Source organism: Sciurus vulgaris (genome assembly GCF_902686455.1).
Source record: "Sciurus vulgaris genome assembly, chromosome: 10".
In the NCBI taxonomy this organism is placed as follows: domain Eukaryota; kingdom Metazoa; phylum Chordata; class Mammalia; order Rodentia; family Sciuridae; genus Sciurus; species Sciurus vulgaris.
In genome coordinates this window covers 141199978-141213435 of record NC_136470.1, presented here as the reverse complement: position 1 = coordinate 141213435, position 13458 = coordinate 141199978, and the positions used below count along the sequence as shown (strand labels likewise).

Genomic DNA, 13458 nt, shown 5'->3' with positions numbered 1-13458 from the left:
ACCTGGAAAGGTCCATTTCTCCGCATAGGAAATGGAAGTCAGTGAGGATGAGAAGGAAAGCAGCCTCCTCTTGCGTCTGGGGCTCCTACTAAATATACCCTGTGTTTGCAAAGAAGGCTCCCCACCTGCTCAGGGTGGGAGGCCAGGAATAAACCTGTGCCTGACGCTCAGACCAGTAACATTTTGTATGCTGGCCTGGAATATTTTATTTTTTCCTCAGCTTTATTAAGATAGGATTTATGAATAAATATCATATGTTATAGTGTCTCGATGTATGCGGACCTCATGAAATGATTACATCAGGCTAATTAGCAAATTCCTCAACTCACACACTTATTTTTTGTGTGTTAAGAACAATTAAGATACACTCTCTTGACCAGGAGATCCAAGATGGCGGGTGCATGGAAAGAAGGGTAGGGACGAGCACCAGAGCCCGGCTGGCTGGGGTAGGGGTGCTGGTTCCCCATAGAGGGGAGAGAGAACACAGAGAGAAACTAGACAGACCGACAGGACGGGAAGACGCTGTGGGAGAGGAGAGCGGCCAACACCCAGCTGATCCAGAGGCTGCAGAGGCTGCAGAGCAGACTGCCATTTGAAAGGTGCCCTGTGATTCTCAGCTGGCGACCATAGTGCTGAGGCGGGAGCATCTTGAGGGCCGCACTGCTCGTTGGCCCTGGGGGAGCCCAGAGATCAGCGAAAATGTTGGCACGCTGCCCGGCACCTGCCCACCGCGTGGCAGCAGCCTGTGACCAGCTGAAGAGGGGCAGGAAGCCGAGGCCATGTGAGAACACTCGGGGTCTGGGCCGGGAAGTGCGTTCCTGCAGAGGGCGAGGCCTGTGGAGGACGGGCCCCCTGCCCAGGAGGAGAACCCTCCAGGGGCTCCCGAGATCAGGACTCCCAGCTGGGCTGTCCATCTGCCCGGCCCTGTGGGTGTGTCCGTCTGGAGCTGACCGCACGCAGCAGTCCCAGAGGCCGATCAGAGCTACGCTTCGGCCACCGGAACTCTCCACTAGACCTCTGCAGCAGCTGCCCTGGGAGTGGATCAGGCTGCCCTGTCCAGGAGGACTGTGGGCTGTACTTCCCACTCTGCCCTGCCTCACGCGGGTCAGAGGGAGGCTGAGAGCCTCTTCGACCCCTCGGATTTAGAGCACTCCAGCCGGCAGCTGGTGAGCAAAAGGAGGAAAGGGTGCAGAGCCCGGGAAGGAGCAAGGGGACAGGAGGGCAGGGGAGTGATCATCCACCTGGGACAGACCCGGCCACCTTCATGGAGATGATTTAATTTTTCCTTAAGAATTGTTTTTAGGGGCCTGCGCAGTGCTAAGTGTTTGTCATGCATCATCTCATTTCATCCTCTCAGTAGCCTCGTGGAGAGGATCCTACTTTCAGCTGAACTCTCATTTCTCAACACTGGCAAACATTCATAAGATCTACCACACCCTTAATAAGCTAAATCTAACAGAAGACGTTGGCCAAGACGATCACCAAACAGGAAGCCTGCGGTCTTGCAGTTCTTCAGACTGCTTTAGTAAAGTGATGCCCCCAAGGAAAAAGAGAAGACCTATCTCTGGAGATGACTTATCTGCCAAGAAAAGTAGACATGATAGCATGTATAGAAAATATGATTCAACTAGAATAAAGACTGAAGAAGAAGCCTTCTCAAATAAGAGGTGCTTAGAGTGGTTCTATGAATACGCAGGTACTGATGATGTTGTGGGTCCTGAAGGCATGGAGAAATTTTGTGAAGACATTGGGGTTGAACCAGTAAATGTAGTTATGCTTGTCCTAGCTTGGAAATTGGATGCACAAAACATGAGTTATTTTACTCTACAGGAATGGTCAAAAGGAATGACTTCTCTACAATGTGATACAACAGAAAAACTCAGAAATACTTTGGATTACTTAAGATCATTATTAAATGATTCCACAAACTTTAAACTTATTTACAGATACGCATTTGACTTTGCACGGGAAAAGGACCAGCGCAGCCTAGACATAAACACTGCCAAGTGCATGTTGGGACTGTTATTAGGAAAAATCTGGCCCCTTTTTCCAGTTTTTCACCAATTCTTAGAGCAATCAAAATATAAAGTGATTAACAAAGACCAGTGGTGCAATGTGCTGGAGTTCAGCAGAGCAATTAACCTTGACCTCAGCAACTACGATGAAGATGGAGCATGGCCAGTTTTATTGGACGAGTTCGTGGAGTGGTATAAAGACAAACAGATGTCCTAGGACTTTATGCATAGCAGCGAGAGAGTCACTGTTACCACAGTTATGTCACCCATTAGCCATAAATTGCTCTTTGTATCAAAGCGCATGCTGCTTTTCTTGCACTGTCTCCCTTTCACAGGGATGTTTTGGTGTTTGCTGTTGAATGGGCCAGCTCTGCTTGCTGTGTAGCATTGTTCTCTTGGGAGGCTGCTTTGCAGTTTGTATTTACACTACAGATCGGTGAATTTGCCAACATCCTCACTGTGATTATGTGTATATTGCTGTTTAAATTTTGTATATGTGTATAAAAAGAAAAAGCTTCACCTAGAGATTATTTCTGCAAAAATGTATTGTAAAAATAATTTTGTGGCATATTTCTAGTTCCTTTTTTCAAATGAACCAATTATACTTTATTTGGTCTCAAATGTAGCATTTCAGAAAACAAGAAAACAACTGTTACCATAAGCAAACATTAATTGCCAGAATTAACCATACTGTTTAAGAGGCCAACTTCTGGAAGGAAGTAGAAGTCATAACTTTTCAGTGGCATATGCCAAATATCATATGGTTTACTTGACAATATTAGCATTTTAAAGTGACAAAAGTTATAATTATTTGACCGTATAGACATGTAACATGCCACAGATCATTTCCACCGTGCAAGGAAGAGTTTTTTTTTTTTTGTTTTTTAGTGTTAAAACTATAGTAGCTTGAATATAGGTAAAAATGAACAAATTAACATGCACCTTCTTCTGAAATTTGGGGTTTAAATTCTCATGAGCCTTCTTCAGTGGTCCCCCGACCTGCTCTTTGCATTCTTGTAGCCAGTGTTGGTCTGCTGATGTTTTCTGTGCCACTCAAAGTCAGATTTATTTTGCCTCCTCCATGAAAACCTACTGGTTCGCTGGCAATTTATAACTGCAGAGCACTTTTAGTTGTGGCTTGAATTTTTAGTTGAGCTTTTGCGATGTCTACTTTCCTAGTGTTTTGGGAAAAGGTATACTATAAGTGAGTGGTGTTTTGTTTTGTTTTGTTTGTTTCTTTCATGCTAGGCTTTTCTTGGCAGCATGTCCATTGCAGGCAGTGGACAACAAACCACCAGCATTGAGCTAATCCGTTCATACAGTAGGACCTTTCCTAGAGGGGCCACTTGTCATTACCTGAGTTATTTGTACTGAAGGGTGATAGCCATTATTTATGCAGATGAGGAAATGAGTGAATAGGATGGTATTTTAGGTTTGTATTTTATGTGTTTTGGTTTTTTTTTTCCCTTTTTGCATTCCCTTCTTGAGGAAATGTATACATAACATGTTTTCACCCCAACTATCTGGTGCTATTGAGTGACTAACTCAGTCCCTAAAGTTTTGTGAAAACACAAAATGATTTAACCAAGTGAAGAGCTAATGGTGCATTTGAACAAGTAATGCTGTAGTTCTAAGAAAGATCCAGGCGTGAGCAAGTAATGATTGGAAGATGTTTGGATTATTGGCCAAAAAACCTTTTAGATTAAATGTGAACTTTTCAATGGCAATAAATGAGTAAAGCACACAGACAATGCTACTCTTGACCACTGTTTTACAGTTTCTTTGCAAATGGCGTTCAGATTTTCAGATTTTTTTCCCTAACTGAACCACCAAAGACAGAAATTTTGTATGTATGTACAGTGTGTGTGCATACACAAAATCATGATATGGTAGAATGCAACTACTTCCTTTTTCTACCAAATAGTAAGGTTTGGTTTGCTGTGAAATAAACCAGAAGTTTAAAAAACTCAATAGTGATTAAGCATACTTAACCATTCCTTGTTTGTAGTCTCACTTTTAACCTTACCAATTAATATTACTTTGTATACATTAATATCTGGAAAGAATAGAAAACGTTGATGGCAAACAACAGCTTTGAGACTCATGTGTTGAAAGGGTTCATGCGTGTGTAGTACAGTGTTGATTGGCCATAGGCAGGTTTGGATCTGTGGAGAATTGATTCATTTTCAGATGTACCCCAATGAAGCTTAAAAATCACACTTTAAAAGCAACCGTTCTTAAGTTTAATCAACTGTTGTTTTGTGCAAAACAAATCTACATCATATTTTAGAAATTAATTTAAACATGTTAGCATCTGGAGTTAAGCACAGTTATTCCAAAATAAAATAATTGTTATAAGGGGAAGATTTTCCATTTCATCCACAGTGAACATTTTGATGATAAGAAGAAATCTCAAGTAAAAACAAGTATCTTATGATATGTGATACTAAAGTAAGTATTCCAAAGGGATAATCTTGCATATTTAGAAAACTCCAAGTCATCTCTAAACTGTCTTGAGACACAAACCTCTGTGACTGCTGGTTGCAGAGTGGTTGCCCTTGTTTTCTTGATTTTATGTAGTTATATTAAAGGGGAGAAAAGAGGGTCAGATACTTCTTAAGAATTTGCCTCAGTCACACAAAATTGAACAGTCATCAAGCACTTATGCATGGGCTAATTTAAATGAATTAGGGTGCCTTCTTCTGGGTTTTCTTTAGTACCTGAGTCTACACCCTTTCTCTCTTCCCTTGAGTTTCGAATGCCATATTGCAATACTCTGTTGTTAGGGGATACAACTTTAACCTGTTTACTGCTGCAGTAGGTCAGAACTTTCATGGTTTAATTTTTCACAAATATCCACTGTAATGTTAAGTGCATCGTTTTTGAAGCATGAACTCTCAAGTTTTTATAAATCTGACTAGACAAACCTAGATTCTGGTTGAACAACAGATTCCTGTTGCCTCTCAGTCTCCATTCTAGCGTACTTTTGAAGTTTCTACAGAAAGCTTTAAAAGTTAGTTTTTGCCCTTGGTTTTTATTCTTACAACTGCTAAAATACCTCTGTAAGCCTTATCCTTTATTCTTTCATATGTTGTATAATAAATGTATAGAATTCATTGACCAACTAAAATGTTGGGTATCTGTAAATGAGACCAAAATGTGGGTTGCTTTTTTCATAAAATAATTTCTATTGGGGGTTACTGTTAAATGAACAGCAGCTAACCTGTGACTGTGAATGCTTCATGTCATCAGTATTTGCATTACATTTATAAAAGTGTGCAAGTCCTGTGACTCCCAGCTTCACTAAAATACTGTTATGCCACCTAACCTGAGTACAGCAAACTGGTTTTAGGTTTTAATGAAATTGACGTAAAATGATATCCCATAAATAAAGAAGTATTTGTGTTTGGAAAAAAAAAAATTTTTTTTTTTTGGTGTTCTTGCTGTGCTGATTAACCTGTTCATGGGTACACACACACACATACACACACACACAATGTACACATATACATATACACATGCATACATACGCATACACAGAAACACACACTTTGCACATAAACCTTTAAACACACACTTTTTTTTCTTTTTTCACTTTTATCATATATTTATGACTTATTTTCTTTGCCTTTTCGAGGGTTAGGGCTTTTGTGCATTTTTGATTCTCTTGTTTCTATTTCTTTCATTTCTTCTCTCACGAAGAGCCAATTTCTCTTGTTCTCTCTTTGATTCTTTCGTTATTTTTTTTCTTCTTTATGATCACCACTTGCTACCTCTCTTCTGCTTCCTCTCTGTTCACACTGTGAACGTGCTAAACTTCACTTACCTTCCTATCACACGTTCTTTTTCTGAATGAACTGGTTTTACCATCTTTTAGTACTATTTGGTTTATATAATTCTTGCACCTATAATTCATCTTGTTGCAGCTACTAGTACTGTGACTGGCCTAGTTGACACCTGCTGTTTACTTTAATGCCAGACGTAGTTCATGGCTATTTATTGTTCTTGCTGTTGGCAACTGTTGACCCCATTATCTCTACTTTTGTGGCCATTACTGTAGTTGTTGTAGTAGACACCGGCTAGTATTTTACACTGCATGCTTTTATGATGTTTATTGTTTGCTTCTGTTGTTGCTGTTGTTCCCCCTTTTTTGTAAGTAGCTGGGAATCTACGGGGGTACTAAGAGTTCACAGGGTAGAGACTCTGCTGATGAGCTAAACTCAGCCAAGACACAGTGCCCCTGGCTCCACTCACAAGTGAACCATGCTCACACAAATACGAAGAATAAAAGAGACAAAATCCCCAAGCGAATGACCAGGACTCAAGTAGGAATGAGTAGAGGGCAGTCCTCAGTTTCCTTCCTGGATAAACCCTTCCACAGCAAACACAGAAATAACACAAAGCTCATGGACACACGGATGAAGGGTCTCAATCTAGATTCCTCTCATATCCCCTGAGGATACACTGAGCAGTGACGTGAAGAAGAGCAGTCACAGGTACACCCTCGTGTCCTGCAACACACCTGGCGGATCTGTAAGAAAGAATCACTCTCTAGAGACTGACAGGAAAGGTGTCCTCAAGCTCTGTCGTGATGTACACAATATCAAAATACACTCATCATCATGAAAATCCAGAAATGAAACTATTACAAAACCTGCTTGGAAACATATTGGAAAAATATATTTCCAAAATATATTGGAAAATACAAGAACCTGATATCCCAGGACACCTTTGCAAGAGTTATACCCTGAAATGATCCACACAAAAGAGCCAGAGAGAAATCCAGCACAACAGATGCATTAAAAAACCAATACAGGACTACAAGAAATATGAAGAAATAGGTAACACAACACCTCCTAAGTTCATAATGTACTGACTTCAAAGATATTGAAGTGAATGAATTATCAGATAAAGAATTCAAGAGGATGATTATGAAATAATCAATGAATGCCAAGAGAACACAGAAAAATAACTGAATGGATTAGGGAAGTCTATCCAGGATATAAATTAGAAAGCCTATAAGGAGACAGAGATATTGAAAAAACAGACAGAAATTGTGAAAATGAAAGACAAATAAAATGGTCTGTTATAATTCTTTCTAATACAATAGGTCTTATTAAAGACCAAATCTCACAGCTGGTGACAAAATGACCAGTCTTGAATATTCAGACAATACTAAAGAAAGAAAATAAGTGATTGTGACCAGAAATATATAAGAACTCTAAGACAACATTAAGAATCTGTGGGATTGAAGAGGGTTGTGAGATGTAGGTTAATGGCATGAATAAACGCTTCAGGTAAACAATAATGGAAAAAAAACCCAAATTTTGAGACAGAGAGGAACAGATACAGGATTCATTTAAAAACCCAACTGGACAAGATCAATAAAGAACCTTTGTAATGTTATATTTAAATGCCTAATTACATAACAAGGATAGAAATTACAATGCCTCAAGAGAAAAATGTCAGGTCATATTTAAAAGCAAGTCATAGAGAATTATTTTCTGATTTATCAGCAGAAACATGAAAATTCAGGGAACTTGGAATGACATGTTTGTTTCAAGTCCTGATAGAAAATAACTAATAAGATTCTATACTCAGAAAAGCTTCAGAATCAAAGAAGAAATAAAATCCTTCCAAGATAAATGAAAATTAAAAGAATTCATTACTACTAAGCCATCATGTTTGAAAACAATAAGTGAAACTCAAGAACAAAATCCAGGACTCACAAATGGACAAATATTATTTGAAGAGTAGCCAGGAAAGCATGAAATAGTACCAAATTAAATATTAGAAATAAATCAAAATGCCAGGAATTAATCAACATCTGTCGGTAATAATATGGAATGTAAATGATCTCATATCTCCAATTAATAGACATAGGCTGGCAGAATGGATTAAAAAAAAAAAAGCGAGACCCAACTATATGTTGTTTGCAAGAGTCTCATCTTACAGGCAAGACAGGGTAAGTCTGACAGTATAGACTGAAACTGGAAGGATGGAAATTGATATACCATGCAAATGGAGCCCTAAAACAAGCAGGACTAGCTATTCCCATATTGACAAAGCAGACTTCAAGACAAAATTAATCAGAAGAAACAAGAACGTCACTTCATACTGGTAAAAGGAATAAGCCAACAAGAATACATAACAAGAGTAAATAGTTATACCCCAAATATTGGTGCACCTAATCACCTAAAAGAGACACTACTTGACTTAAAGAGATCAATCCCAGTGCAGTATATTGATTGATTTCAACACATCTCTCTCACCAAAATAGGTAGCCCCAACAGAAACTCAAGTTTCTTCAGACCTAAAATATATTATAAATCAAATGGTTTAAACAGACACCTATAGAATATTTCATTCAACAATAACTGAATTCACTTTCTTCTCGATGTTCATGCAGCCTTCTCCAAAATAGAATACAGTTCAGGCCATAAAACAACTGTTAGCAAATACAAAAAAAATGACAATTCCTTGTATCTTTTCTTTCCATTATGGAATGAAATTAGAAACCAACACCAAAAAAATCTACAGAAACAACATAACCACATGGGGATTGAATAATATCCTTTTGATAATGAATAGGTAATAGAAAAAAAAAAATCAATGGGAAAAATTTAAAAATTCTTAGAATAAAACAAGAATAATCGTTCAACTCTTAGACCCTCTGAGACACTGTGAAGGCAGTTCTATGAAGAAAATTTATGTCTATGAGTGCCTACATAAAAAAAGAAAAAAAAAAAAAAAAAAAAAAAAAAGAAAGGTCCCAAGTAAATAACCTAATGAAGCATTTAAAGTCCCTTGAAAAATAAGAAGAAACCAATTCCCAAATCAGTAGAAGGAAGAAAATAATTAGGGTTAGAATAAAAATCATGGAAATGAATGAAATTGGGAACAAAAATCAATAAGAAGGATCAATGAAACAAAGAGTTGGTTCTTTGAAAAGGTAAGATGATTGTTAAGCCCTTTTCCAAATCAACAAGAAGAGATAAATAAAAGACCCAAATTAATAAAATTAGAGATGAACAAGGAGAAATCATCACAGAAACTACAGAAATTCAGAGAATCATAAAGGATATTTTGAAAACTTTTACTCTAATAATTTAGAAAACCTAAAAGAAATGGATACATTTCTAGACATAAATAACCTCCAAAATTGAATCAAGAAGACACAGAAAATCAAAATAAATGACTAGCAGTGAAATAGCAGCGGAAATAAAAAGTGTTCCAAGAATGAAAAGCTCAGCACCAGATGGATTCTCTCTTGCATTCTGCCAGACCTTTGAGGAAGAACTAATGTCGATGTTCCTCAAACTATTCCATGAAATAGGAAGGGATAGAACAATTCCAAATTCATTCTAAAAGTCAGTATCACCCTGATACCAAGACCAGATGGTAACATACCAAGGAAAGAAAACTACAGATCATTATCCCTGATGAAAATACCCTTAACAAAAATCAGCAAATTGTATTCAACAACGTATTAACAAGATTTTATATCATTTATTGGTTTAATTCCAGGGTTGCAAGGAATATTTCACATTCAAATCAATACATTTAATTCACCACATAAAGAGAATTAAGGACAAATATCACATAGTCACACCAATAGATAAAGAGAAAGCCTTTGACAAAACTCAGCACTCATTCATGATAAAAATATGGAAAAAACTAGGGATAGAGTGAATTTACCTCAACATCATAAAGGCAATATGGCAAACCCAAAGCCAACATCATATGAATGGGGGAAATTCTGAAAGCATTTCCTTTAATACCTGGAACAAGACAAGGATGTCTACTCTCATCCCTCATATTAAATATAATACTAGAAATTCTAGCCAGAGCAAGTAAGCAGGAGAAGGAAATAAAGATGATAAAAATAGGAAAGGAAGAAATAAAAATATCAGTTTGCAAATGATATATGATCTTATCGTTAGAAGATCCAAAAAACCCCACCTGAAAAATGTTAGTGCTAATAAATAAATTTAGGAAAGTAGCAGGTTACAAAATCAACAAATAAGCTCAATAGCTTTCCTACACAACCAAAAATGAATTTCCTGAGAAAGAAATCAGGAAAACAATTCCATTCACAAAAGCCTCAGAAAACAAGCAAGCAAGCAAACAAACAAACGAACAAAAAACTTAAGGATAAGTCTAATCAAGGAGGTGAAAGACCTCTCTGAGGCTAACTATAGAACACTGAAGAAAGAAATCGAAGATGGCACAGGAAGAAAAGACCTTCCACATGGATAAGCAGGCTACAGATTCAGAATACAGATTCGGTGCAATCCCCACTGCGATACCAAACAACATTCTGTACAGAACTAGAAAAATTCCTAAAATTCATTTGGATGAATAAAGGTCAAGAGTAGCCAAAACAATTCTACATCAGAAAAGAAATGCAGATGACATCATAATATCTGACTTCAAATTATACTACAGAGCTATATAAGCTATATTGCAAAAACAACATGGTACTCGCTTAAAAGTAGACCCAGAGACCAAGGGTATGGAATAGAAGACACAGAGGCAAACCCACAGAGAGACAGTCATCTGATTATTGACAAAGGTACCAAAAATCTTTGTTGGAAAGATGGCCTTTTAAACAAGTGGTTCTGGGAAAACTGGTTATCCATATGCAGAGGATTGAGGTTTGACTCTTACCTCCTGCCTTGCACAAAACTCAACTCAAAGTGGACCAAATGGAATGAGATCAGGAACTGTACAACTCCTAGAAGAAAATGCAAGGTCAACATTCCAACATTCAGGGACAGGCAACGACTTTCTCAAAGGATTCTTAAAGGTCAGAAGGTAATGCCAAGAATTAATAAATGGGATGGCATCAAATTTAAAAAAAGCTTCTACAGAGCAAAGGAAGTAAGAATGTGAAGAGAGTTCCTACAAAATGGGAGAAAATCACTGCTAGCTACTCTTCTGACATAAGATTAATATTCAGAATATATAAAGACTCAAAAAATTTAACACCAAAAAAACCCACATTTAATAAATGGGCAATGAACTAAATAGACACTTCTCAAAAGGAGGAAGTCAAAATGCCAACAAATATATGAAAAAGTATTTGATATTTTTAGCAATTAGGAAAAATGCAAGTCAAAATTACACTGAGATTTCATCTTACTCCAGTTAGAATGGCAGCCAACTATGGAACTGATGTAGGTGTCTTTCAACAGATGAATGGATAAAGAAAATACACAATGGAATATTACTCAGTCATAAAGAAGAGTGAAATTATGTCATTTGCAGGAAAATGGATGGAACTTGAGATCAGTATATTAAGTGAAATCAGCAAACTCAGGATGTCAAAGGTTGTATGTTTTCTCTAATAGGTGGAAGTTAGAAAGTAGAAAGGAAAAGAAAGGTGATGGTGGATTTCATGAAAATCAAAGGGTGAATAGCAGAATAAAGGAAAGAACTGGAGGAGGGAGGAGGGGAGGGAAAGGGGAAATACTGGGGGTTGATATTGGCCAAACTGTATTGTTACATTGTGTGCATGTATGAATATGTAAAACAAATCCCACCATTGTGTATAATTGTAATTCACCAATAAAAACATGGAAAATATCTATTCTTTTAGCAGTAACCAAGTAAACATTAATATCAGCATAATCATCATGTTGTACAATAGATCTTCAAAATTGATTGCTTCTAACTGAAACTTTATATCCTTTGACCAATCTCTCTCCACTCTCCAGCCTTCAACTCCTATCTTCCAAACCACCATTATTTTCTTTGCTTCTGTGAGTTTGACGTTTTTAGATCCCACAGATAAGTGAGCACATGCAGCATGGGTCCTTCTGTGTTGGCTTCTTTCTCTTAGCATAGTGTCATCCAGGTTGCCTGGAAATGCACAAAGGTGATCGTGGGAGATCCACAGGTTCTTGGTTTTTGGCATCAAGCAAGCCTTTCACGGGTGTATGACCCATCTCACAACTTACATGGGTCCTGGTTTTTAAATCTACCTCTTGTGTCTTCCAAGAACGCAAGTGCAACTATTAGCAGCATAGGGAGAATTCTTGACCCAGTGGAGGAACAGGGAGGAACTTTCTCACCCAGTGATCTGTAGCCATTGGTCCATACCCAGAATGGAAGCACAAGAACTGGGCCAGAACGAACCATGTTCTGCCCATGCACATGACACACGTGTTGAAGCATGTTCTGCCACGCACATGACACATGTGTTGAACTCTGGATAGAAGCTACAAGTGATAAGTCAGAGAATCACAGACGCTGATGGGGTGACCCAATCCAGTCTGTTCTTAGGGAATAAAAGTAGCTAAGGATTCTGCCTCACAGGTGAAAGCCAATTCATACTGCAGACTGCGGCCCGCTGCATTCTGTTCTGGGCTGTTGTGAGTGTGAGAACAATGCGAGTCCCTGTAATCTCGTGCATTTTTAAATCCAGAAGTTTCACAGTAAAGGGCCTTTTTAACAACAGTCTGAAGAATGAATTTTCTTCGACTTATTTGGTCTCAAAGAAATGAACACTTTAAGATTGGAAAATTGTACCTACAGACTGGATTTTCCTTGAAAAATCGGAAGATAAGGGAACAATGAATTGCCCTATTTCTGTGACTCACTGGACTGAGAAGGCACTGTGGCCACTGGACAGGAGCTGGGCTTCCCAGGACCACACATGGGTCCACCCCTGGGCCCAGTGGCCAGTCATTGCCCTCACACCAGAGTCCTTTCAGGATTGCAAATGTCTCTTTGCTGTCCATGTCTCGCCCAGCTGGGGGTGACAAGTGCCAAGCCATGCCAAGAGGATCACCTGTTTCTAGAAAAATGGAGAGTGTGGCTCCTCAGGGAAGTGCAAAGCGATCCGCCTGCTCACTTTCCTAGCTGCTCCCTGCAGGCATCTGAGCTTCTGAAATCCCCAGGCAGGTGTATCATGGGTTACATTTTATCCTTAAGTGCCCAGAGCGTCTTAGAATGACTACCATCAGATAAGTTGTCTGAGTGGGTTGAGTATCGATGTGGGCAGGGCAAGGCTTGCCCGTGCTGGGGACTGAAAAGGGGTTTTGAATTTCCTGGTGCTGCATTCTTAGTCTCTTGTGTCCCCAGTTACAAAAATGTGCTCTACATTTTAATGGATTGGAGGTTCCTGAGTTCAAATAATACAGACCCCAAACGGTGAACTTCCGGATTCATGCACAGGAAGTGAACCATATTCCCCACTCCATAACTTTGTGTCTCTGCCCTGAGCACCTGCACTGTGCACAGATTTAAAGGGAAACAGAATAAAAACACAGATTTTGCATTTTCACCTTAACTAAGGTTTGGGATGGTTATCTGGGGGGAACAACTTGGCCAAAGCAATACCTACCTCTACAACTGCTCTGCAGACTTCCCCGATATAGGCGGTTTGGTTTTAATTATAAAAATGTGCCTTTTTGTTTTGTTTTGCAAGAGTTCTTTC

General features: G+C 38.7%; 1 protein-coding gene across 1 annotated transcript; it reads left to right on the top strand.

Moving 5' to 3' along the window:
* The first annotated feature begins 1383 nt into the window (after window positions 1–1383).
* Window positions 1384–3376, top strand: LOC306638040 (DCN1-like protein 4). Its single transcript, XM_079101120.1, has one exon. The coding sequence runs from the start codon at window positions 1534–1536 to the stop codon at window positions 2230–2232; it is 699 nt and encodes a 232-aa protein (XP_078957246.1). The 5' UTR covers window positions 1384–1533; the 3' UTR covers window positions 2233–3376.
* The last annotated feature ends 10082 nt before the right edge of the window (window positions 3377–13458 follow it).

Coding starts and splice junctions, on each gene's coding strand:
- LOC306638040 (XM_079101120.1), top strand. CDS start 1,534: ATGCCCCCAAGGAAAAAGAGAAGACCTATCTCTGGAGATGACTTATCT.